Source organism: Arvicanthis niloticus, chromosome 25, assembly GCF_011762505.2.
Source record: "Arvicanthis niloticus isolate mArvNil1 chromosome 25, mArvNil1.pat.X, whole genome shotgun sequence".
Taxonomy (NCBI): Eukaryota; Metazoa; Chordata; class Mammalia; order Rodentia; family Muridae; genus Arvicanthis; species Arvicanthis niloticus.
This window is the reverse complement of record NC_133433.1, coordinates 13,524,419-13,551,032: the sequence shown is the minus strand read 5'-3', so window position 1 is coordinate 13,551,032 and position 26,614 is coordinate 13,524,419. Positions and strand designations below refer to the sequence as shown.

At 39.5% G+C, this 26,614-nt stretch overlaps 1 protein-coding gene across 2 annotated transcripts in view; it reads left to right on the top strand.

Moving 5' to 3' along the window:
- Cngb3 (cyclic nucleotide gated channel subunit beta 3) overlaps positions 1-25,717 on the top strand; it is a 183,081-nt gene extending 157,364 nt beyond the window's left edge. For both annotated transcript variants that reach the window (XM_076924115.1, XM_076924114.1), the window contains 3 exons: positions 17,775-17,921; positions 18,529-18,703; positions 20,554-25,717. In XM_076924115.1, coding sequence (XP_076780230.1) covers positions 17,775-17,921; positions 18,529-18,703; positions 20,554-20,559 — 328 coding nt within the window. In that variant the 3' untranslated portion in view covers positions 20,560-25,717. The remainder of the gene's footprint in view (positions 1-17,774; positions 17,922-18,528; positions 18,704-20,553) is intronic.
- Positions 25,718-26,614: the final 897 nt, after the last annotated feature.

Sequence of the window (26,614 nt, the reverse complement as noted above, 5' to 3'; positions counted from 1 at the left end):
ACTGGGGCATCGAGCCTTCATAGGACCAAGGGCCTCTCCTCCCACTGATGCACCACAAGGCCATCCTCTGTTACATATACAGCTGTAGACATGTGTACTCCTTGGTTGGTAGTTTAGCCCTGGGAACTCTGAGGGTTAATATAAGTGGTTAATATAATTGTTCTTCCTATAGGATTGCAAAACCCTTCATCTCCTTCAGTCCTTTCTCTCTCATAGGGGACCGCATTGGGAACTTCATGCTCAGTCCAATGGTTGGCTGTGAGCATCCTCTCTGTATTTGTCAGGCTCTGGCAAAGTCTCTCAGGAGACAGTTATATCAGGCTCCTGTCAGCCTGCAATTCTTGGCATCCACAATAGTATCTGGGTTTGGTGTCTGTATATGAGATAGATCCCCAGGTGGGGCCGTCTTTGGACAGCCTTTACTTCAGTCTCTGCTTCACACTTTGTCTACATATTTGAACCCATGAGTATTTTGTTCAACTTTCTAAGAAGGATGGAAGCACCCACACTTTAGTCTTCCTTCTTCTTGAGCGTCCTGTGGTCTGTGAATTGTATCTTGGGTATTCTGAGCATTTGGGCTAATATCCACTTATCAGTGAGTGCATACCATGTGTGTTCTTTTGTGTTAAGTTACTTCACTCAGGATGATATTTTCTAGCTCCATCCATTTGCCTGAGAATTTCATGAAGTAATTGTTTTTAATAGCTGAGTAGTACTCCATTGTGTAAATATACCACATTTTCTGTATCCATTCCTCTGTTGAATGACATCTGAGTTCTTTCCAGGTTCTGGCTATTATATATAAGGCTGCTACGAACATAATGGAGCATGTGTCCTTGTGATATGCTGGAGAATCTTTTGGGTATATGCCCAGGACTAATATAGCTGGATCCTCAGGTAATACTATATCCAGTTTGAGGAATTGCCAGACTGCTTTCCACAGTGGTTGTACCAGCTTGTAGTCCCACCAACAATTGAGAAGTGTTCCTCTTTCTCCTCATCCTTACCAGTATCTGCTGTCACCTGAGTTTTTGATCTTAGCCATTTTGACTGGTGTGAGGTAGAATCTCAGGGTTGTTTTGATTTGCATTTCTCTGATGACTAAGAATGTTAAACATTTCTTTAAGTGCTTCCAGTATTCCTTAGTTGAGAATTCTTTGTTTAGCTCTGAACACCATTTTTACTAGGGTTATTTGATTGTCTGAAATCTACCTTCTTGAGTTTATTGTATATATTAAATATTAGCCCTCTATCTGATGTAGAATTGGTAAAGATCTTTTCCTAATCTGTTGGTTGCTGTTTTGTCCTATTAACAGTGTCCTTTGCCTTACAAAAGCTTTACAATTTTATGACGTCCCATTGAAACATTACCCCTGTACCCATGTGTTCAAGGCTCTTCCCTCACTTTCTGCTCTATTAATTTAGTGTATCTGGTTTTGTGTGGAGGTCCTTGATCCTCTTTGACTTGAGCTTTGCACAAGGAGATAAGAATAGATCAATTTGCATTATTCTATATGCTGACCTCCAGTTCAACCAGCACCATTTGTTGAAAATGCTGTCTTTTTACCACTGGACAGTTTAAGTTCCTTTGTCAAAGATCAAGGGACCATGGGTGTGTGGGTTCATTTCTGGGTCTTCAATTCTATTCTATTATCTTCTTGCATGTCTCTGTACCAATATCATGCAGTTTTTATCATTACTGCTCTGTAGTATAGCTTAAGGTCAAGGATGGTAATTCCCCCAGAAGTTCTTTTGTTGTTTCTAGCACCTCATGGTACCATCTCTAAAATTGACCATATAATTGGTCACAAAACAGGCCTCAACAGATACAAGAAAATTGAAATAATCCCATGCATCCTAGCATATCACCACAGACTAAAGCTGATCTTCAATAACAACAAAGACAACAGAAAGCCCACATCCACATGGAAGCTGAACAACAACGCTCTACTCAATGATATCTTGGTCAAGGAAGAAATAAAAAAATTAAAGACTTTTTAGAATTTAATGAAAATGAAGGTACATCATACAAAAACTTATGGGACAAGATGAAGGCAATGCTAAAATGAAAACTCATGGCTCTAAGTGCCTCCAAAAAGAAACTGGAGAGAGCATACACTAACAGTTTGACAGCACACCTGAAAGCTCTAGAACAAAAAGAAGCAAATACACCCAACAGGAGTCAATGACAGGAAATAATCAAACTCATGGCTAAAACCAACCAAGTAGAAACAAACAAACAAACAAACAACCTATACAAAGAATCAACAAAACCAGGAGCTGGTTCTTTGAGAAAATCAACAAGATAGATAAACTCTTAGTCATACTAACCAGAGGCCACAGAGACAGTATCTAAATTAATAAAATCAGAAATGAAGAAGGAGACTTAACAATGGAAACATTGAAAATTGAAAAAAAAAAAATCATGAGATCCTACTACAAAAGCCTATACTCAACTAAATTGGAAAATCTAGATGAATTTCTAGACAGATGCCAGGTGCCAAAGTTAAATCAGGATTAGATAAGCCATCTAAACAGTCCCATAATCCCTAAAGAAGTAGAAGCAGTCATTAAAAGTCTTTCAACCAAAAAAAGCCTAGGACTACATGGGTTTAGTGCAGATCTATCAGACCTTCAAAGAAGACCTAATAGCAATACTCTTTAAATTGTTCCACACAGTAGAAACAGAAGGAACACTACCCAATTCGTTTTATGAAGCCACAATTACACTCATACCTAAACCATACAAAGACACAACAAAGAAAGAGAACTTCAGATCAATTTTCCTTATAAATATCAATGCAACAATACTCAATAAAATTTTTGCAAACCGAATCCAAGAACACATCTGTAGCGCACAGCCTCGCCGATAAGGAGAACACCACACTCAGGATTCTTCTGACAGCATTTATTGAACAGCTCTTCAAGATGGAGAAAAGGGGAAGGACGCCGAGCTCAGAAAGCCCGCTGCTTAAATAGAGCTTTGGGAGACGTGCAGATCCCTCATTGGCTCAAATCTTTCATCCAATTGTCATACTCGGTTTTCGCGCCATGTGCAGGCGCATTCTCAAGTAAAGCTTCCATGAAGAACCAGGAAGCAGAAGCCTGCGCCATCTTTTAATGGCAAATGCGGCTCCTCACATCTCCCCCTTCCTTATTAAACTGCAACAACAATCGAGGACTGTTAGGTTGCCCATCTTGCCCACCATTCTACCAATAGGCGTTCAAGGCAGTTAAACAGTACAAGACCCTCCACACCTTTTATCCCGTGCAATGGGAACCTGAGCCCTGGGAAGTGTGGAGGACCACCACTAGGATACCTGGTGCAATGGGAACAGGAGCCCTCAGGATATCCTGTTAAGTGATGGTGTCTCACTGTTTAAGCAGATTCAACCAGGCTTGAGGGGATGTTCCCTGCTCCACGGCAAGCAATGCTTGCATGATCACCACCTTATCCTTTTGATGTTGTTGTTTGAATTTGCAGAGCAACCAGAGGGTAAGCAGCACTCCCCCAAAGATCATGCAGCCAAATAACCCTACCCCCACCCATTCCTTAAAGTAAGAAAAGATCGAAGAGATCCACGAGGAAAGTCCCTGGGTCAGGGAGAAATCCAAGCGAGTAGAATTGATCTGGACGATGGCAATCCACAATCGTCGCATGGTCTCATCAAAATCAGCCGTCCAATTCTGCAATAGCTGCTGAGATAAGATTCTTGAAAGGTTAGCTACCCGAGTAAAATTTTCATATTGAATGGAGGTAACACACAGCCCCGGAAATTTACTAATAATTGGTTGGGACTGCTCCAAGATGTAGTAAAACAGAGGCTGCCATTCAAAAACATTGATCTGTTATCTTTAACTGAGGTAACATTATCATCCATGGGTAAAAAGGGCAAACCCAAGGAGTCATTTGTAATAAAGAATCGAGGAAAAACCTGTGCATCATACATTACCGGCATAGGCAATGGGAATGTTGACATAATTCCCCATCTGGTCACCCCCATTACCACCGTTATCAGTATCTCCAAAAGCACTATCTTCAATGGAAGAGACGAGTGCTTCATAATCTTCCACTGTCCGAGTTAATCTTGTGGGGATCCAAATGGGATTCTCTTGATCTTGCAGAAAAACACAAACAGCTCCCCTAGATCTTACCAAAACTGGATCCGGGCCCTTCCATTGATTAGATAAGACATCCTTCCATTTAACACTCTCTTTAGTAGTGTGAGAGGGCGTAACATGTCTGTCAGCTGCAGACCGCCCATCAGCATCCAAATTTAAAAAATTTAATGTAAATAAGGCAAGGGAAATAGAAGTTTTAGGTCCCATATTGGGACCTATTCCTCCCTTTTGCTTTTGTAAATAGGTTTTCAGCGTGCCATTGGCACGCTCCACAATTCCTTGTGCCTGAGGATTGTATGGTAGGCCAGTCACGTGGCGTACACCAAGTTGTATACAAAATTGGTGGAATGCTTTTGAAGTGTATGCTGGTCCATTATCAGTTTTCAACTGAATGGGCTTTCCCCAAGCAGCCCATGCCTCCAAACAATGAGTTATGACATGGGACACCTTTTCTCCTGTAAGGGGGGTGGCATGAATAACTCCAGGACATGTATCAACAGAAATATGGAGAAATTTCTGTTTCCCAAAGACATTATAATGCGTGACATCCATTTGCCAAACATGAAGAGGTTGTAAACCTCTAGGGTTAACTCCTATAAGTGAGGGAGGTCTAAATTCCGCACAGGAGGCACATTTAAGAACAATATCTCGTGCCTCAGCACGCGTTAGCTGGAACTTCAACCTCAAGGTATTAGCTGGAACATGATACAGCTTATGAAATTCAACTGCATTTTCTAAGGGCGAGCTTGCCCAATATAATTCTTTGGTAGCATTATCAGCAATTGCATTTGCATAAGACATGGGTCCGGGGAGCAAGGTATGTGCCCTCATATGCTGAATAAAAAATGGATACTTCCTATTCCTGATACATTTTTGAATACTCTTAAAGACCTCTACAACAGTGCTTCTAGGATGAATAAAATCAGTTACTTCAAGTTGTCTAACAGCTGTGACAACATAATGTGAATCTGAAATAATATTGATAGGTTCAGAAAATTTCTGTAACACCACAGCCACAATGGCGCATTCTACTAATTGTGGTGATGTATAACTAAACTTAATCTGAGTAGAGACTTTATTAACCACATAACTACCAATGCCTGTTTTTGACCCATCTGTATAAATATCTAGGGCTCCTGCAATAGGCATACTTTTGGTCACTTTAGGAAAAATAAAGGCATTATTAAGAGTAAACTGTAACAAAGGATGTTTGGGATAATGATTATCTATATCTCCTGGAAATGAACACCTCAAAATTGCCCATGCATCTTGTGAGGCACACAACATTTGAACTTGATGCATGGTATAAGGGCATACATCGTATCAGGGTATCGCCCAAAATGTGTTACAGCTAGTTGAAGTCCCTTCAAAGCCAATTCAGCTACGGCAGTAGGATAATATTCAAGTATTTTCCCAGGAGAATTGTGTGGATGGATCCATAACAATGGTCCCTGTTGCCAAAGCACAGCGGTAGGCTGTTGTGGGGAAGAAATAATGCATAATTGGAAAGATAATTTAGGATTAATCCTGTCTAACTGAGCCAATTGTATAATGGATTCTACTTTATCCAATATCTTTGATGCTTCAGGAGTTAACTCTCTTGATGAGGTGATATTAGGGTCCCCCTCCAATATCTTAAATAGGGGTTGAAGCTCAGTTGTAGTCAGCTTTAGATAAGGGCGAATCCAATTAATATCCCCTAACAATTTTTGAAAATCATTTAGGGTTTTCAACATATCTCTCCTAATAGTTATTTTTTGTGGTCTCACATAATCAGGAGTAATCATTGCTCCCAGGAATTTTCCTACCTCTCCCTCTTGAACCTTTTCAGGAGCTATGACTAAGCCTTTCTGTCGTAAGGCAGTAATTAACATGGCAAATGCTTGTCTTAAAACCTCTCCATTGTTGGCACACAAAAGTATGTCATCCATGTAATGACAAATTCTAAGTTTTGGAAACTGTTTTCTTACTGGTTCAATGGCTGATGAAACATATATTTGGCACATAGTGGGGCTGTTCGCCATGCCCTGTGGCAAGACCTTCCACTGATATCTTTGATCTGGTTCTTCATGATTAATACTGGGAAGCGTAAAGGCGAACCTGATTTTATCTTTAGGATGTAGGGGTATAGAAAAGAAACAATCTTTAATATCCACTATAATAATTTCCCAATGCCTGGGTAAGGCGGCCAACAATGGGAGTCCCTTCTGGATTGATCCCAACAACTGCATTTGATTATTAATAGCTCTAAGATCATGCAGCAGCCGCCACCTGCCTGATTTTTTCTTAATAACAAATATGGGCGTATTCCATGGGGACCGGGAAATCTCTAGATGTCCTAATTGTAATTGCTCTTGGACTAAGGATTTCGCTGCTTCTAATTTTTCAGAGGTTAACGGCCACTGAGGAACCCATACAGGTTCCTCTGACAACCAGGGTATAGGCAAGGCATCCTCAATGGCCCCTAGGAAAAATCCAGTCCTTTCTCGTCTTGTTTTTCTACAGCATTGATTGAGTTGGTTCTGCCCTGTAATGTCTTTCCCAACTTTCTTCCTGGAACACACCCCATGTTCTTAATCATATCTTGACTCTGTACAGAATAATTATTGGTAAGTCTAAAATCCATTTGTTTAAGAATATCTCTTCCCCATAAATTAATGGGTAGTGGTAGGACATAAGAAATCACGGTTCCTTGTCGGCCTTCAGAATCCTCCCAACACAATGTTTTCACACTAATATCGGGGGGGGTAGACTCATAGCCCAGACCTTCTAAGGTTCGAGAGGAACGATTAACAGGCCAAGCCTTTGGCCACCAAGTGGTGGATATAATGGTAGTATCTGCTCCTGTATCTAGAAGTCCTGTAAAGGATTTGCCTTGTATTTTAAGTTCTAAGGTGGGCCTTTTATCTAGATCTAAGGAAATAAAAACATTTTGGCCTCCGGATGAACCGGATCCCTGTTCTCCTATAATTACATTTTTGCTAGGGAATAAAGAATGGAGGCTGGGAAGAATCAAAAGTTGCGCAATTCTATCACCAGGGCTTATAGAACTAATTCCCTTTGGCGAAGAGCACATGATTTTTACTTGGCCAGTAAAATCTTGATCTATAACTCCAGGGTGAACAACTAATCCTTTTAAGGTTGTTGATAATCTCCCTAACACCAGTCCTACTGTATCATTAGGCAGAGGGCCTGAAAAATCAGAGGGTATGGGCTGACACCCCATGGTGGGTGTTAATACTGCTCTGGTGGTGGCACAGAGGTCCAATCCCGCAGAGCCTGACGTGGCTCTCTTGGCTGATTCTTCTTTTATTGCAGCGAGGACTGGTTCTGTACTTCCTTTATTGCCCCATACATTTATGGGCCCTGGGGACGTGGGCCCGGCTGCCCGTTTTTTGGCTGAGAAGTGAATGGTCGGCCTTTGTAATCTTTGACTGATCTACACTCATTTGCCCAGTGTTTCCCTTTATTACATCTAGGGCACATCCCAGGCTGTTTAGGGCTAGCCTGGCTACTGGGGTTAGAAGCTCTGCATTGTCTCTGTATATGTCCCATCCTCCCACACTTAAAGCATTTAATATTAGAGGCCCTTTGCACTGTTAAAACAGCAGCCGCTAATCCAGCATTGGATAAGGGTCCTCCTATCTCCCTGCAAGCTTTCATCCAGGCATTCAATCCTTTTCCTTTCCAAGGTGTAATAGCATTTCTACATTCTCGAGTACATTGCTCAAAAATGAGTTGTTCTATGAGAGGCATAGCCGTCTAAGCATCTCCAAAAACTCTCCCTGCTGCTTCCATCATTCTAGCCACAAAGTCTGAAAATGGCTCATTGCCCCCTTGGATAATCTTGGTCAGGTTCCCTGTAACCTGACCTTTATTAGGCAGACTTTTCCACGCCTTCACAGCTGCTTTATTGATCTGCTCATATACCTCTATAGTGTAGGCGGTCTGATTAACTGTCCACTGTCCCTGTCCCGTAAGCATGTCAAAATTCCACTGTGGATGCCCCTGGACAGTATTCTGTCTTGCCTGTAAGGCACAATGTTCATGAAAAATAGACTTCCAATCCAGATACCATCCCATGGTTAAACAGGCCTTAACTGTATTATACCAATCTGGTGTCATGGCATTGGCTGTAAGCCTGTCAATTAGGGCTTGAGTAAAGGAGGCATTAACTCCATAAGTCTGTACTGACTCAGCCAAGGCCTTTAATTGCTTCAAATCCAATGGAGAGTGGTGTCTAGCCTGATTGGCATCCTCCCAGACAGGAAAGGCTACTCTTATCCTTTTAATCTCCTTGGCAGTAATAAGAGAATTTGATGATATCTTTTTTAGTTTCTCTTTTGGTCCTTTCATTTCTATCTTAGCTACCTCCTTTAGGGGCAGACGGAACATACCCTGGCGCGTAAGGCGGGTCCCACCCGTATCTCTCAGACTCATAACAAGCCGCCTCCTCTTCTAGTTCCCTCTGTTCCTCCAAATTGAGAGGCTCAGGGGAACTCCCCTCCAATGAGGAAGTTGATGACGTGTCCTCCTCCTCCTCCCCCGAGGATGTCTCCTCTGAAGATGAGGAAGAGGACGAATCTATTCTCAAGTTACTAAATTCACTCAAAACAGGATATAATAATTTTGCATGTTTTTTCACTTTATTATGAGGATCCCTTTTTGGGGTATCCTCCTTTTCTGTTTTCTGTTTATTTGGTTTCTCATTCTTAGTTTTCTTCTCTATCCTAGTTTTCTTTTCTATTTTATTAGCACTCTCTCCCTTTTCTGCTTCTGATAGGCTATCTTGATGTTCCGCCAGAACTCTCTGTCCCTCTTTCACCTTTTCTTGGCAATTAACGTCTTCTATGCAAGCTCTAACCATTTTATATATTGGCCATGTCCCTGGTCTTAACTTCCCTTTTTCCTTTTCACTGATCAAGTCAGCTCTGAGTTTATCCCAGGAGCCTTTAAATAAGAATCCAGTAGTGACAAACCACGGAGCAACTCGGTCCACTTCCTTTAAAAAATTGGTCAAAACCCTCCCCGGAATCTTCAAACCACGTTCCTGCAGCAACGCCTGCATCACTGCGAGAAGCGGCTTTATTTGCTGGTTGCCCATGCTTCCTTTATCTATAGGAGTGGGCGAACTGGCACAGTTATCTACCTGTGACTTACAGTTCCTGTAAACACGGGGGGGGGGGGTAAGTGCACTCTTTCCCCTCTTGATGACAATTAAGACACAAACAACAAACAAGGACTATCACCACCCAAACAGAAAGAGCAACAAGCCAAACAAGATCCGCCATACCTTGCAGAAAAGCGTCTAGACTCTCCGCGCCGCCAGTTCTGAATCCTCTGCGAGCCAACAGGGTCCTTTGTGACTGGTCAAAACTCCGAGACGTTCGGCTCCGCCCAGGTTTCGGTACCAAATGTAGCGCACAGCCTCGATGATAAGGAGATCTTCTGACAGCATTTATTGAACAGCTCTTCAAGATGGAGAAAAGGGGAAGGACTCCGAGCTCAGAAAGCCCGCTGCTTAAATAGAGCTTTGGGAGACGTGCAGATCCCTCATTGGCTCAAATCTTTCATCCAATTGTCATACTCGGTTTTCGTGCCATGTGCAGGCGCATTCTCAAGTAAAGCTTCCATGAAGAACCAGGAAGCAGAAGCCTGCGCCATCTTTTAATGGCAAATGTGGCTCCTCACACACATCAAAATGACCATTCACCACAATCAAGTACGCTTCACCCCAGGAATGCAGGGATGGTTCAATATATGAAAATCCATCAATGTAATTAAGTACATAAACAAACTCAAAGAAAAAAATGCATGATCATTTTATTAGATGCCCAAAAAGCATTTGACAAAAATCAACATCCTCTCATGTTAAAAGTCTTGGAAAGATCAGGGTTTAAGGCCTATACCTAAACATTGTAAAAGCAATATACAGCAAACCAGTAGCCAACATCAAACTAACTGGAGAAAAACTTGAAGCAACCCCACTAAGATCAGGGATTAGACAAGCCTGCTCACTCTCTCCTTATCTATTTAATACAGTACTTGAAGTTCTAGCTAGAGCACTTAGACAAGAAGAGGTTAAAGGGATAAAAATTGGAAAGAAAGAAGTCAAAATATCACTATTTGCAGATGATTTGATAGTATACTTAAGTGACTTCCATCACTTCAAAGGGTAGCCTGTTCATTAAGTCCTTTAGGATATAGCTCTGCCTATAGTCAAAAGATATTTTTATAGTATGAATGATTTAATGTGAAATTTTAAAAAATTCTGCTAGAGCGAGCTGAGTAAGCTGTGCACTGTACAAATTCGAGGGTCTCCAACAACACTGGACTTTGTTTAGCACACAATTTGTAATTTCATGTGTAGTAGCCCTGATACAAAGCTTGAAAAAAGTAAATGACTAGGGACTATCCGCATATTATAGCACTTCCAGAAAAAAATACTTTTACACACATACATATGCACAATATATATGCCAAGACTTCTTACACTTTTTTTACCCTTTAGCCTGTGACTTTTTACATCACCAAATAGATGCAGGTATACAAAATAAGTATACAAATCAAATTATTTTAATCATAAACATTTTAGTTATTGATTGATTGATTGATTGATCAATTGATTGATTGATTGAGACAGGGTCTCACTTTGTAGTCCTGGCTAGCAATGAATTCTCTCTGTTGACCAAGTTGGCCTCAAATTCATAGAGATCCGCTTGCCTCTGCCTTCTAAGAGGTAAGATAACAGGCATGCCCCACCATTCACAGCCACAAACAAAAACATTGTTTGGATGCAACTGAATGTCTTTATAATGAGTATACTAATTCATCATCTTTTTGGCTATCTGCAATTGTACTTTTCTGTAAGAATATCTTGAGAAAGCCAAAATAAGGTTAACTACATTCAAATAATGTGGCTTATTTGTACGGATATAACTTTGGCCTATGTATGTATTGAGTCTCCCTGAGTCTTGGTTACCTAATGTTTAAATATGGTAAAATATCCCCTGTGCTAAAACAAACAATTCTTTGTTATACATATAATGTTTACCATGTATAAAGGTAGAGGCACATTTTCACATTTGTGAGGTAAACGTTCTTGTTCTTGTTTATTCCTACATAACATTAAGTCCTGGCTGAATATTTGATACCTTAACACAGAAAGCATCTATACTGTTTTCAGGTTGATGAATATTGTAATTTTATATTCATCAGTGCTTGAGAGTACAGATTTGCAGCAACACATAACATAAAAAGACAGAACTGTGTTTATGAATATTCCAAGAATTATTGAAAAATTTGTCCAATCTGATTCTAAAATTCATTCAACGATTTTATACAACTCAAAGAGCAATTTTTTAATCGAACATTCCAATGTAATTAAAAGATAGTACTAATTTGATTCTTAGACAGTGAGGAATGATGGTAGTAATTAATGATGGTTAGGTCTTTGTCTTCTGGGTTTAAATCCTTATGTTTGACAGATGCATAAAACTTTGAACAGTTAAAACGTGCCAATTCACAACATACAATTTCACTTTGATTCTGGCAGAGATGTTTCTGTCAAGCACTTGTCAGTGTTGCATGGCCTGACCAGTAAAGTCATGATGTGATTGATACACTTTTGTGTTTGATTTTCAATTAATTGATGTGTGGTCAAAAAACTGTTCCTGTTACCAAATTTTCCCAACCACTCAGTTCAGTTGTGTGACCAAATATAGGGCCATAGGCCACAGTTTAAGATGCTAGGCTATATACCAAATGCATATGTAAATGTGAACATATTTACATATGATGTAACGATGAATCTTAGTCTTTTTTTTTTAATTGTAACGAAATATCCAATCCTGGATAACTTGCAAGGAAGAGAAATTCATTTTGCCTCTCTAAAGTTCTCTAAAGTTCTTCCCAAGCAGTGAAGTCTAAGTAGCAGCATCTGCTGAGAACTTCTTGAATCATAAGGTGGCCAAGGTGTCACATGAGACAGCAAGCATGTTGGTGCTTCTTAGAAACTAACTTTTTTCTTGTTTCCTTTTTTTGAGACAAGTTCTCACTATGTAGCGATGGCTAATCTTGAACTCACTGTGTACAGCAGGCTACTTCGGAACTCACAATGCTGTATCTCCCTAGTGCTATTTAAGTGTGTGGAACCACACCCTCCTGGATACTCCTTATTTTAATGGAGACCCTGCCCTCATGACCTCATTTGCTCCCCAAGGCTTCAGTTTCAAATACTATTAACATATCAATTTAGGAATGGTTTTCTAATACATAAATGTCAGGAAATGGACAACAGGTGTGTGTGTGTGTGTGTGTGTGTGTGTGTGTGTGTGTGTGTGTCCAAGTTGGCAGCTGACTTTTCTCTGAACACACTGTATCTCTGATATGCTCACAGAACTACTTCAGTTCCTGCACCCAGCTCTGAGAGCATAATCACATACAACAAAGAGAGTTAAGAATTCATTAAGGAGGTGAGAGGGAGGGACTGGAAAGACAGGAGGGAGAGGAAGCTTTGATGGGGATATAAAATAAATAATTTAATTCATTTAAAAAATAATTAAGATTCTTCCTAGTTGAGCCTTTTTCATAACTGAATGTCACAAAACCACACAAATCCAGTTCTTTAATGATAGTCAGTCTCCTGCAGCAGATAAAACGAGCTTTCTGTTTTCAGCAAAAGTGATTAGTAATATTTCATAAATGGGTATATAAAATGGTGATTTAGTTCCTAATCCTGTAGCCTTTTCACATTAATGATAGCATGCTTTGATGATATGTCTCTTCCATTTCCTCTCACCATCTGAATACATTGTGGGTTTTAATAGTTCCATGGATGCACAGAAAATTTAAAAAAAAAAAAGTCCTTGAGCTATCTAAGGTAACAGCAATGAATGGGTCCAGGATTAGAACAAATCCCTTTATTTCCTCAACTATTACTCAGTACAAGCTTCTTTTTAATCCAAAGACTTTTAACTGTAGTATCAGCTATTTGTCCTGTGGCGTGGAGTCTTTGGGAAACTCTACATGAAACTGTGGATGTGACGGGAGGGGCTTCTTACTAAGCAATTTAATGAGTAAAACTTTCCACCCATAGAATGCTGGGGAAGCATTTTGTGGATAAGAAGAGGGGAAAACGATGCTATTTAAAACATTGCTGAGAGAGTTTGGGAAAAATCCATCTGGCAGACAGACTATTTCTTCCGTTCAGAAACTCATCAAGCACTCCAAACGTGCAACCTGTAGGCAAGTTTAATTAAAGCTTGAGAAATCTCAAAATAGCCTGACATTTAAATATGTTATTTCCGCTCTTGCATAGTTTGGCATGCTCACAGAGGTTCTCTGGGTGTAGATTAAGCTCCCCAGTGACATCCTGCCCTGCCTCCTAACTACTTGATTACTCTGTATTAAAAAAAAAAAAAAAACCACAGGAGTGTGAATGAAAACTACCTTATCGGACCCATGTACTTCCACTTAACAGACAAACAGGAAGGCAGATAGAAACTTGGGTGGATGAGTTAGTTAGAAAATAATAATTGTACATGATAGCTGAGTAGCAAGTTGGATTGATCATACATACACACACGTATGCATAGAATGCTATATAGATATGGAGAAAGATGGAGTAAAATGTGTTTCTTTTGTCTTCTTGGGCAAGAGCAGACACTGACTAGTAACTATGTGCTAATGCAGTCACAATGAAGGATTCTAAATACATATATTCTGTCCTGATGGAATAGTTTAATTCTTCAGTGGTTTGGAGACGCCTGACCTTCCTTTCCCAACTCCCATCTTCCCGGTTAGGTGGGGATAAGAGCCCAGCTTAGCATTATGTCCTCTTCTTCGCCTTTTTCTTTTGCTCTAGTATTTGCTTCTTGCTTTACTTTTGGGTGTTTGTTTGTTTGTTTGTTTTGAGACAATGTACTGTTATGTGGTCCAGGCTGACCTGGAACTCATGACCCTGCCTCAGCCTCCCAAGTGCTTAGATTATAAATGGTGCCACAGAACCCAATACAGCTCAGCTTCAACTGAACACTTTTCATGATGAATTTTTCTCTCCTTTCTTAGCATAATAACCATTCTTAGCCTGGTACAGTGGCATTCATTCATGGTGCAGGAGAAGGATAGTTTCAAAGCCAGCCGCAGGTACCCAGTGATTCCCAAACTCAAAAATGAAGGGCAAATGATCCTTAAAAAAGAAAAAACAGTAATTCTTTCCCTAAAGTGTTCATGTACATTTTAAGCTAGGTCTAACTCTATCTTCAGCTAATACTTCGTGTGCAGAGTGCCCCTTATCACAGTTCCTCCCTACCCACCCTGTGACACTACCATTCACTTGCCCATATTCTGTTATTAAACACACACACACACATACAAACAAACACACACACATTGCCAGTTTGTCACTTAACAAACCCTGCAACACTACCATTCACTTGTCCATATTCTGTTATTAAACACATACACACACACACATACACACATACACACACACACACATTGCCAGTTTGTCACTTAAACAAATCCTGAGACACTACCATTCACTTGTCCATATTCTGTTATTAAACACACACACATACACACACACACATTGCCAGGTTGTCACTTAAACAAATCCTGAGACACTACCATTCACTTGCCCATATTCTGTTGTTAAACATCTACCTATCTACCTACTTACACACACACACACACACACACACACACACACACACACACACACACGCCACACACACACACACACACACACTGCCACTTTGTCACTGAAATAATCATCTCCTAGTTAAAAAGAGAAATATGTTTTCTTTCCCTTCATTTATTCCTCTCCCGGTGTTCTCTCCTTTTCTATGGAGACCTGAGTTTCTGATCTATGCTTTGTTTTTGTTTTGTTTTGTTTTGTTTTGTTTTGTTTTGTTTGTTTTGTTTTGTTTCTCTCCTTGGAAATTCTTTAAACATTTCCTGAAGGGCAGGTCTCTTAAGAATGTATCACCTCAGTTTTTGTTCATTTGAGGAAATTTTTGTGTTTCCTTTACTTCTGAAGAATGCTTTCACTAAATACAGAATTGCAGGTCATAGACATTTCTTCTAGCATTGAGTATTTCGCTCCATTGTCTAGAAATGAGATTGCTTTTGAGTAAGAAATCTACTGTGGTCTGGTCTATGTGTATCTCAAGTATTTCCTGACTTACATCCTTTTAAGATTCAGTCTTTGTCTTTGGTTTCCTGTAGTTTGAATATAACATGCTATGAGAAGTTGAGGGGTATTTGCTAATTCCTCTGTTATATTTATCCTTTATTTCCCCTTTTTTATTGTTTAAATTTTCATGCACGAAACATGCCTTAACCAAATTAACCCCTATCCAGGCCCCTCTCCTACAGCCCTCTCCATTTTCTACTTCCAAGTTTATGTTTTAAACCTGTTTAAACCTGCTCTGTTTTAAACCTGCTCAGGCCACTTACTGCTGCCTGTATGTGCATGAGTATGGGGCCATCTACTGGAGATTCTGTAAACTCTCAGAGACTACACACCTAAAAAAAAAAAAAAAAAAAAAAAAAAAAAAAAAAAAAAAAAAAAAAAAAAAAAACCTGACTCTTCTCCACCACGAGGCATCACTTGCCTATAGGTCCTCATCTAGGAGTGAGGGTTCATGAGCGCCTGTTCATCCAAGCTGAGATTTTTGCTAGTTTATGCATGCAGTCAGAGCTACATGCACTGGTCCTGTCATGTCCTCCAAACAGTTTTACTAAAAATATTCACTACATTTGCCTCTTCTTAATCCCTAAATTTAGGGGTTATATATTTACAGGTGTGTGGTCCATAGTCTCTTAGTCCCTGTACACTGACCAGTTGTGAATCTCTCTACAGACAGCCATCTACTACAGAAGAGAACATTTCTGGTGAGGACTGAGAGATGCACTAATTATTCATCCCTTTTGTTGTTTTCCAGTCTCTCAACTTTTGTGGTTCAGATATTTGGCATTAATTTTGGAAAGCTCTTGAATGATATGCTTGAAATGTCTTGTATTCTCTTTCTTTTGTCTCCTTCTGGTTTTCCAAATAGGTATATGTCTCATCTTTCAAAGTGATCTCTCGTTCTTTGTGTTCCCAGTTCAGTTCTGCTTGTTTCTTTTGCTGTCAGTCTGGAAAGCTTCTATTAAATTATATTCAAGTTCACCGATTCTTTTCCAGGCCAACGTGGTACTGGGTCCATTAGAAGCATTCTTCCTCTCTTTTACAACATTTTTTTTATTTCTTGCATTCTTTTAGATTCTTTGAATTTTTGTCTGTTTATATTATATACTTGATCTTGCACGACTCCCCTTATTATTATATTCCTTACTGTATCAATCACAGTTTTAAAATTTCTGTCTATGAATTCTAACACCTGTGTCATCTCATCTGTTTCTCACATGTGCTCTGGTATGTAATTTGTAATTGCTTCATCGTCTCTGCTGGAAGCTAGAAATGAGGTACCGAGGTAGATGAACACTTAGCATTAGGTTTCACGCTGCTCTGACAGGGAGCTATGGTATATATATTTGTCAGAGCTGCAGGTGACAAAGGCTCCATACTCCATTTGTGCTCTCTCCTTTTTCTCCCTTAATGACCACACTTCCTTAAGTATTTTTCTTCAGAGGAGTTATCTGTTTCCATTGCAATTCACACTATGACATAGGAGTCCTGTTGGGATAAAGAACAGAGGAGAGGAAATCATGAAAAGTCATAGGATCGAGTCTCCACCTTTTGAAGTACGTGTGAGCTATGACCCTTGCTTTGCTTTCCACCCCTGGGATAAATGGAAAAGGGCTGGAAGGGCTGTACTAGGAAAAACCTCCTTCCTCGGCAGAGGTATGGTTCTAGCAAAGTGTTTTCTCCTAAATAGGAGAACAGACGAACACTGGACATGAATGGTTATAATCATTGTTATCTATTTAAAAATATTTTGAAAGTATAGGTCTCAATAGGAAAAGTATGCAATACAGCCATCTTCCAAAATTCCCTCAGGAAGAGAGCATTTCAAATATTTGTGGTGGATGATTATATCTTTAAGGTAAGTGGGGGTCTTTAGTGTTCAGAGTGCTTAAAATGAGGTATTTTCTTAGTTTTGCTTCCTGTTATTGTGACATATATCTTGTCAAGAGCACTTAGTGAAGAAAGGGTATGTGTGCTTCACAATTCCACACAACAGCTCATCATTTCCAGGAAGTCAAGGCAGTAGGAACTTAAAGCAACTGGTTATATCAACTCTAAGGTCAAGATTAGAGAGTAATAAACACATGTATGTATTCAGGTCTCTTTCTCCACTCTTAATAAAATGTAGGATCCGATGCTCAGAGAATGGTGCCGCCCACAATGGGCAAGTCTTCTGATCTCTATTAACATAGTCCTTTTCCAGGTGACTCTAGATTGGGTCACAATGACATTTAAAACGGACCATGTGGCAGTAAGCACACACAATTTGCTAAAGATTCTGCATTTCCCATTAGGAAGGACTTAGAGTGAGTCAACATCTTGCAAACGTCCCAGTGATACCAAGACTAAAATGTATAACTGAATAATTAAATTTGCCATTCTGTTTGAGATATAAAAGGAAAACAAATGGAGGGTAAGTGAAACAGGTGACTGACCACCTGCTTCTTGTGTCTCACAGCCTTCTAGCAAAAGAAGGGGGAAACCGCCGGACAGCCGATGTGGTGGCCCACGGGTTTGCCAATCTTTTAACTCTGGACAAAAAGACTCTCCAAGAAATTCTGCTGCACTATCCAGCTTCTAAAAAGCTCCTCATGAGGAAAGCCAAGTATGACCTCTAAAGGCCTAATAGAAGCGGGTGTGATGGGGCACACTTGGGTGTCCCAGCACTTAGAAGGCTGAAGCAGGAGGATTGGACTAAGTCCCAGGCCAAATCAAACTACAGAGTGAAATACAGTATGGAGAGATTAAGGTGGAAAAAGTTGGGTTTGCTCGATAAAATCTAAGATGAGGATAATTGTGTTACATGAAGTAAGTTAAAACAACTTTCTTCATAAGATACACCTCAATGCCTAGCCTCATAGAGACTTGAAGTGCCAAGGTGGCCGGGGTGGGGGGAATACCCAGGTAGGCCTACATTTGCTTAGAGGAGAAGGGGAAGGAAGATGAGGGAAGGATTGTGGAATGGGTGACCTGCAAGGGGAGGGAGGCAGTGAGCAGGATGTAAAGTGGATAAGTAAAAAAAAATAATAAAAATAAAAAAAATAATAATAATAAAATTTTAAAAGTTAAATTTAATTTAAAAGAAAAAATACACTCTAAACTGAAAGTAAGTATCCATTGAAATCCAGAGGCAGGAGAATGTATTACTTTTCAGGGAGACTCTGGGAGTTGTCACAAAACTACCCAAAACAATATCTTTCTCCTGTCACCAGAGTTCTTTTAAGCCAGAAGGGAAAGACCGCACAGGCAACCCCTCCAAGAACAAGACCTGCCTTTCTTTTCCCACCAAAAGAAGAGACACCCCGAATGCTTAAAATTCTTTTGGAAAACACAGGGAAGGTGGACCTTGGAAGACTCCTTAAAGGAAAGAGACAACAAACCTCTGAGGTAACAAGGGCAGCCTGAGGCAGTGACTGGGAGGCTGGCAGGAGGAGGGAGTGTCACATGGCACATTCAGGCCAGCTCTAGTTTAGACATGGAAGTAATTTGGATGAATCCAACACTAACAACTGTGCTTTATATTGGCACTTATGGTTTAAACGTTATCTGCTTTTCATCATTACATGAAATCACCATTGGTTCAATTTAAGTTGATGTATACGTTCGTAAATATACTCAAACTTAATTGTTCATGAGCTCTATATGTGTGAATAGCTTTACTTACTATAATTTACTGGTACCCACCCCCACCCCCCCGCAATCAACACATTTTTGCGCCAGTCATGACAAGCAAAATGTATAAGAAAAAAATAAAAGGAGGAAATCTGGTAGGCGTACCATCTGCTAAGTTTACCTCAAGTTCATACCTGCTTCTTGTTCCAGCTCTTATGCAAACAAATGACCCAATGCCATCTGTTTGTTGCCATGGCTTTGTTTGTTTGTTTTAGCTTGTAGCTCTAAATTTTTAGTGTAATTTTTTTTCCTGACCTTTTTGTACTAAGTCTAGTACTCTAGTACTGTCCAGATTTCCTAAGTACCAAATTTTACAGTATCACCGAGAGAGGAAGTATAGTATTATATAATCTTCACACAGGGTACTAGCTATAGTTAAATTATATATGAACTCAGTATAGGAATGCATAATTCATTGGGTTCATTTGCTACATTAAATAATGAATTTCTAAAGAAAAACATACAATCAAAAATTTATATATTGATTAGCTAATAAAAATGAAAAAAATATCTGATCTAAGACTCATAGGAAGTTGGCCAGGTATTTCCCGAAGAAGCCATGGTTGTATTGGCTAGTTCAGTGTAACTTGATAACACAAATACCAATAGTAAAAGCATGGTCATAAGAATTGATAAGAACCATGGCATTTTGGTTACTTTCAAGTTGATGTGACAAAATACGTAACAAGAAGCAACTTCAAGCAGGAAGAGGTAATAGTGGCTTACAGGGGAAGGGGTTACCATCCTGGACAGTAGGGAACTCACAGTGGCAAGAGCAGGAGAGCAGATGGTCACAGTATATCCACAATCAGGAAGCAGAGAGTAAACAGGATGAGGAGCCATGTAAAACAATGTAAACCAAGTGAGTGCCTCATTTATAGCAACCTAAAAATAACAATTTGTCCAAGAAGCAAAGGTGCTAAATATGTGATATTTCTACAATAATACTAATAAACAGAACTAGTTTAAAACCAGTAGCTTGGGACTGAAGACATGGCTCAGTAATAAATGCACCTACCTCCCAGCCTGCTAACCTGAGTTCAGTCTAGTACTCACATGGTGAAAGAATGAATCCACACCCTCAAATTCTCCTCCACCTTCCACATGGATGCTGTGGCATATGCGCCCCCCCCCCCAACACACACACACACACACACACACACACACACACACAATGTGTAAATTAATGTAAGTAAGGTAATGTAAATTAAGAAACAATACTCAAGTACTTATGAGACTAAGAAGACTAAGCAAGAAAAGAAATACAAGTTTCTTCCTGAGGTTCTGTTATGACTGCGAAAGGTACCAAACTTTCTACTGATTATCATGTATATTTTTATTAAAATTAAACATTTAAAATAAATACCAACTCCATAAAATGAGCATAAAATACAAACGTTTAAACAGAGGAAACTTGGTAAAGAATCATAGTGAGCAGCAAGGCAGACACAATTCCCGTATTCATTCATTCATTCATTCATTCATTCAGACAGCGTCTGTTTGGTGATGGCCCCAGTATCTCAATTATGATTTCAATACTAATTCTTTGTTGTGTCTTCTTTTAGAAATAAAGATGAAAGTTCCAACGGAAGAAAAAGAAGAGGAAAAGAATATGAAGATAAAGGAGCAGAGTTAGTAGGAAAAAAACAAAAAACAAAAAGCAAAACACAAAACAAAACAAACAAACAAAAAAACACTGGACAGGTCCAAAGGCACAATAAGTACTATTTCAGTGGAGGAAATGCCCCAGTCAATTAAGTCAATTTTTTTCCAAGGGACCTGCCTATCAATCATTCATCAGCAACATGGCTCCTGCTACTGAGACTGGGGAAGAGATTCTGACTATCAAAGTCAAAGAAAAGGCTACGCAATAAGTGTTTAATTATCTTTAAATGTAATCTAGCTCATTCCCAAAGAGATTCCAGGAAAGTGTAGTTTAAATTAATGAAGGAAACTAACCTCACTGGGACCCTGGGAAACTCCAGGCAAATCCTTAGCTTCATTTCCAGGAGTTTGTATTCATCAAGATTATTAAAAGACCATCCTCTTATCCACTGTCAGCAGATTTGAGCAATTGCTATTTCTTTTAAATGTCTGCAGTAGATGATTTTTTTCTTCTTTCCTGATGAGGTTTCCTTGTTTGGTAAACTTGATTTTAATGCTATTGTGATTTACTGTCCTTTCTGCTTACATTTTTGTGGTACATAATTTCTGGCAAAACACTTTGGTCAAATGTCTAAAGTAGACTCTTCTGTCATCTTACTTCTTATATATAGTAAAAGGGTGTGAAATTTTAATAAAATAGGTCATAAATCAAGTGCTTTCTATTTAAATAAGGGTATTGAGTCATGCAATTTAGCACCTGACGTTGACACAGGCTGACATCATGAAACTGTCTAATGAGAACTCTGATTCTCACTCAACGCCAATGTCAGTTAGCAAGATTAGCAAGCACGTAGACAAAAGACCAAATCGAAAGCAAAGTTTCCAAATAAAATTTAATGTTTTCCCTCATTAACTAACTTAAAGGACATCAGATTAACTCTGCTGGACCAACAGATGCAGAGCAGAGTCAGGCTGTCTCCATTTTAATTCAGGCTAATGCGACATTTACCAGAATCTTTCTTAAACAGTTGCTTCCTTCAAAAAGCTGGTACCAGATAGGAATTTCTATTGCTTAAAGCTTTAGGATAAAGTGATAAGATTAGGAATGCATACTGTATACATCAGATCCACAGATCCTCATAGTTATCAGGACTATATGTACAACAGTTTACAAAACCTTCAAATTAGTTGAGTGTACTTCAGGAAGTTGTCCTGAGGCTTCACTTAGCACTGAGACAATTACCAAAGTTGCATGCTGGGAAGAAGCCAAAACTCTAGGCTGGTATTGAAAGTAATCATACACACAAAATTTCCTTCTAATGCATGCCATTAGGATATAATGTTGAATTCTATGTAATGCTGCTGTTTCCAAGTCCCAGAAGAAGGCTATTGTAATGGCACATTGCAAAGAAGAGTTCAATAAATTATATTTACTCAAAACTTTACAATATGGATGCATTTAACATGCTTTGAGAAAATCAGAAATTGTTTTCTAAAAGGTATTGTTTGATAGAGTTACCATTTAAGTTTTGGAGAAGGTTGGTTGATACTTTTCATAATTGGAAGGAATATGATCAAATTTTAAAATAACAGTTAATATCATGAACAACAGATCCTGGAAAGAAATTGCGCTTATAAAAGCTAAATGACTGATTAGCAATTCAATAATTGTGGAGGGTTTGGAATGGTGCACATCCAGATCCTAATTACAAACTGTCTGGGCTACCTTAGCCTCCGTGATACCCATTCACTACCCACCTCTGGGTCTGACCTATTATCCTTATGGGTATTACGCAAATCCCTTTGGGATGTATGAATAGGTTCTTTTGCTTCCACAAGCCCCAAAGCTAAGAATGTGGTTTGATAGTACCTAGGAACGTCAACAGAGATTCCCCTCTTCCGTTGTAATCAATGTACCTTATATACTCAGTAATGTATGTGAAAAGCATGTTGATTTACAACTTTCTTTGTTATGTCACTATAAAAATTTCATAAACTACTGCCACCTTGGAAAATAGAATTTGAGGTGACCTATACCTGGGGCCTGGGACCTCATATTTCCCTCCAGAATAAATCCATCTCTTACCCTTTTAACACAAGACTTGTGTTTTTGCATTGACAATATGTAGGAGTTAGGGTACGTAAAAGTGATATCGGAAAAAAATAGTCTGATAACAAAAAAAGAAAAACGTGGTGAAATTACATACACTGTAGTGCTGACTTTTTCAAATGAAAGTTTAAATACCCTATTGCAACTTATACTCCTCATTTGTGCACACCTTTAATCCCAGCACTCAGGAGACAGAGGTTGGTGGATCGCTTTGGGTTGGAGGCCAGTTTGGTGTACACAGTAAGTTCTAGAACAGTGAGGGCTGTTACACAGAGAAACCCTGTCTTCTGTGATAATCTCTAAGCCTTGTAAGAGATGGTATAGATATCCTGTTTATGGATAAGCATTCGACAGTCATTGATTCTCAGTTTTGATCAAAGCTGAGCATAATAATTAAGGAGTGGTTGCTTACACCCATAACAGGCTTGCCACAGTTGCACCAGTGGACACGTGTTTCCTGACCAGTTGTTAGTATAGCATGCATAGTTCACAGTAACACTAGTGATGGGATTCTAATCTAGTAGCGTGCTTAGCAATTTCACACATTATGAGAGTTTGCAATCAGGGAAGAAGCTTCTCTTTCAGTTCCAACCTGATTTCTCTATGTCCTAAGATCAGAGCATATAGTGTTCTTTTGGAAAAATAGCCACAGTGGCAATTAACTGGATAGTTTTGGGAGCCTCAAGGGTTACATGATCAAAACTCATAAAAAGTAGTCCATCCTGCCACTGAAATTTTCATCTGATAAGGCCGTTTAAAAAAAGTGTATCAAGAGGAAGAACCCTGGATGGTATTGCAGGTCCAAATTACACCCCTGAACTGCTCAAAACTCCAACTCAAAACTCCACACAAGGATTGAACACACTGCATTGGGATTCAGCCACCAAAATATGTGCAAGGAATTTAGACTTTAAGAATACATGGACCTCAGCTATATAATGAGATGAACTGACAAACCATCTAGTTCACTACAAAAACTTCAGTTCTGAAACTGACTCTAGAGCCACCCGATTTAGCACCTTGAAGGCCATACCATAAATCCCACACTCAACTTGACAAGACTCAAAATGCAGATATCCAAATTCCCCCAAAGATTTTTCATTCTTTCTTTACCACTGACCCACATGGCTGTATTTTCTGAACACCCGAGGTCTGTGTTCATTAATCATTTGTCTAATTAACAAGTAGTTTGCTGACTCACTGGATAACTGAAGATATATGAACATATAGATAGATGATAGGCCTTCCCACCTGCACTCAGACCTGACCTCAGTAATATAATGCAGAATGGGTTAGTTAACTGAAACTGATGGAAAGATTTTCAGAGAGAAATGAAAGCAATGATGTCCTTAGCAGATTTTAAGCATGAAAAGACTACAGAGGCGAAATAATACTTTTCAAAAAAAGTTTTAGACTTATTTTATAAGTATGTATGTGTTTCTGAGTGTATGTATGTATACTATGTGCATGTAGATGCTCACGGAAGCCAGAAGAGAGTGTCAAATGCCCTGGAACTGGAATAGCAGGCAGAAATGATATCGGTGATAGTACTAGAACCCCTGAAAGAACAGCAAGTGTTCTAATTGCTGAGCCATATCTCCAGCCCCTATAATTTTTTTTAAAATTTACTTTGAATACAAATGTTTATTTCAACAAGCAATTTTCTTTGATTTACAGATGCTACTTTCATGATCTTTGCACAAACTTATAATAAAGACTTATATCCAATATTATGTTCATCTGCACCCCTTAATGACATAGCATAACCTATAAACTGTTTTCTAGCCTTTGGCAACACCCAGCTCAAGGCTAGGGATGTAACTCATCAGTTGTGTGTTTGCCTAACTTGAGTAAGGCCCTGCATTCGATCCCCAGAACGTCATAAAAATCCTCACTCTACCTTATGTTGTCATGTCTTTGGAAGATTCCTTCATCCCACCTTAGGCTTAAGGGAGTTGGCTGGGGTGGGCTGAACTAGGACCATTTCAGGTGAGAGGGCTTCATTTCTAATCCAGCAGTTTCTCATTTATTCTCCAAAAGGTTGCCCTTGGCTTGGCAGGTGTACAGGGCATCAAAGACACAAAGAAAGCAGAAATGAGAAGCTGCACTCACAGTTGGTACGTCAATCCCTCTACCACATTCTAGGGTAGTAAGTTACCAGTGTAGATCAAAAAAATGAGCTCAGATTCAAGAAGGTGAAAAATAATAATGACTTCCTTTTTAGGAGTATTGAAGAGCCCCATTGCCAAACAAATACATATAGAGGGCCTGAGAGGATTATGAACACTTTTGCCCTCTGGCACAGTTGTCATAAAATATAGTTTGGGGTGCAGACATGCCTGTGCCACATTAGAGACAGGTCTACTTTTATAGGTTTATTTATGAGAATCAATTTTATTTTATGTCTTGTACTTTTGTTTGCTAAATCTTGCAATCTAATGTATACACAGACCATGTTGGCAAAAAGGAAATGCTTCCTGCATCTAAGAGCAGATAAACTTTGTCCTAGAAATTAAATTCTAGCCTACTTAACATAAGTTAAGTTAAAGGGGCCCAAAAGCTCTGAACTCTAAAGGGAGGAGTAACATGGTCCCTGCTCTGTAATCTAGAGACCACTTCTGGCTTAATACTTACATTAAATAATTCTAAACTAATATGCAAAAAAATTGATTCACCTTGATCATATGTTAGATAAAAACAATGCTATATAGAACTTTTCACTATTTATAATTTGAACCTGTTCTATGCCTGCAATAATTCTGTTGTATTCCCAGGAGAATTCTTTGTAAATCTTTAGCAGCTATTAATCACTACTCCACTCTGTAATTTATTGTATCTAATCAAACCAAAGACACTTGAGACTCATGTTTTAAGCACCTTATCTGTTACACTGTAGTAAAATTTGATGTTTTCCCCTATGAAATTTTATGACTGGCTATATTTTTCATACTATAACTTTTGTGACTAAAACGGATGGTACAAAGGTCAAATAAATGAGCATCATTAAGCAACAAGCCTGTGTGTTTCCCTAGCACTTATATGTGAGTCCAAGGATCTCATGCTTTCTACAGGCAAATAGACTGGACACTGTTAGGATAAGAATATGATCTTAGGATCCTCCTGTGTCAGCTCCTTGCTGGCAGGTCCAGGTGAAAGGAGAGAGGTCCTGGTCCCGCTGGGTTTCTCCGGTGCTGAATGGGATGGTGAGTGTCAACAGCCCAAAAGAAACACACGGGGCTGGGAGTCTTGTCAAAGCAGGAACTCAACTTTATTGCTTCAGCTTCTAGCTTCTATAAACTCAGAGCATAGCGAGGGGGATTTTTGGTGGGGAGAGATGATGCAGGAGGCAGGGAAGGGTGACAGAGGATATGAGGTGACTGACAGGGCCAATGCCAAAGCTCTACTTTAGCAATGGCAGGGCAGAGGGAGGGCCATACAGGTCTTGCTGAGTCACCCCAATACAGAAGTGACTGAAATAGTTCTCAAAACTCGAGCCAGGCTTAAGCTCTCCCACAAGGCTGCAGAAACTCAACAAGGCCCTAACCAGGGACGAAATGGGGCCCAACACTCCTGGCTTAGCATCCAGAGGGCTAGGATTAAATAAGCACAATCTAAAAAAGGCAGAGTAGTGGTGGTGGTATTGGTGGTGGTGGTGGTGGTGAAGGAGGAGAAGATGGAGAAACTGGAAGACTGTAATTTCAACAAGGTAATCAGCAGAGGTCTCAGTTGATGATGCTGAAAAAAGATTTGCAGGAAGAGAGGAGAGCAAGGCACTCATGACTATAGACGTTTTGGGGAAGGGGCAACAGCAAGCTGGGCACAATCAAGTGGGAGCAAGAAAGTTCATATGACTGGAACAGAAGTGCCAAGGGAATGACTATTTGTACATGAATTTAGAAAAGTAAGGAGCA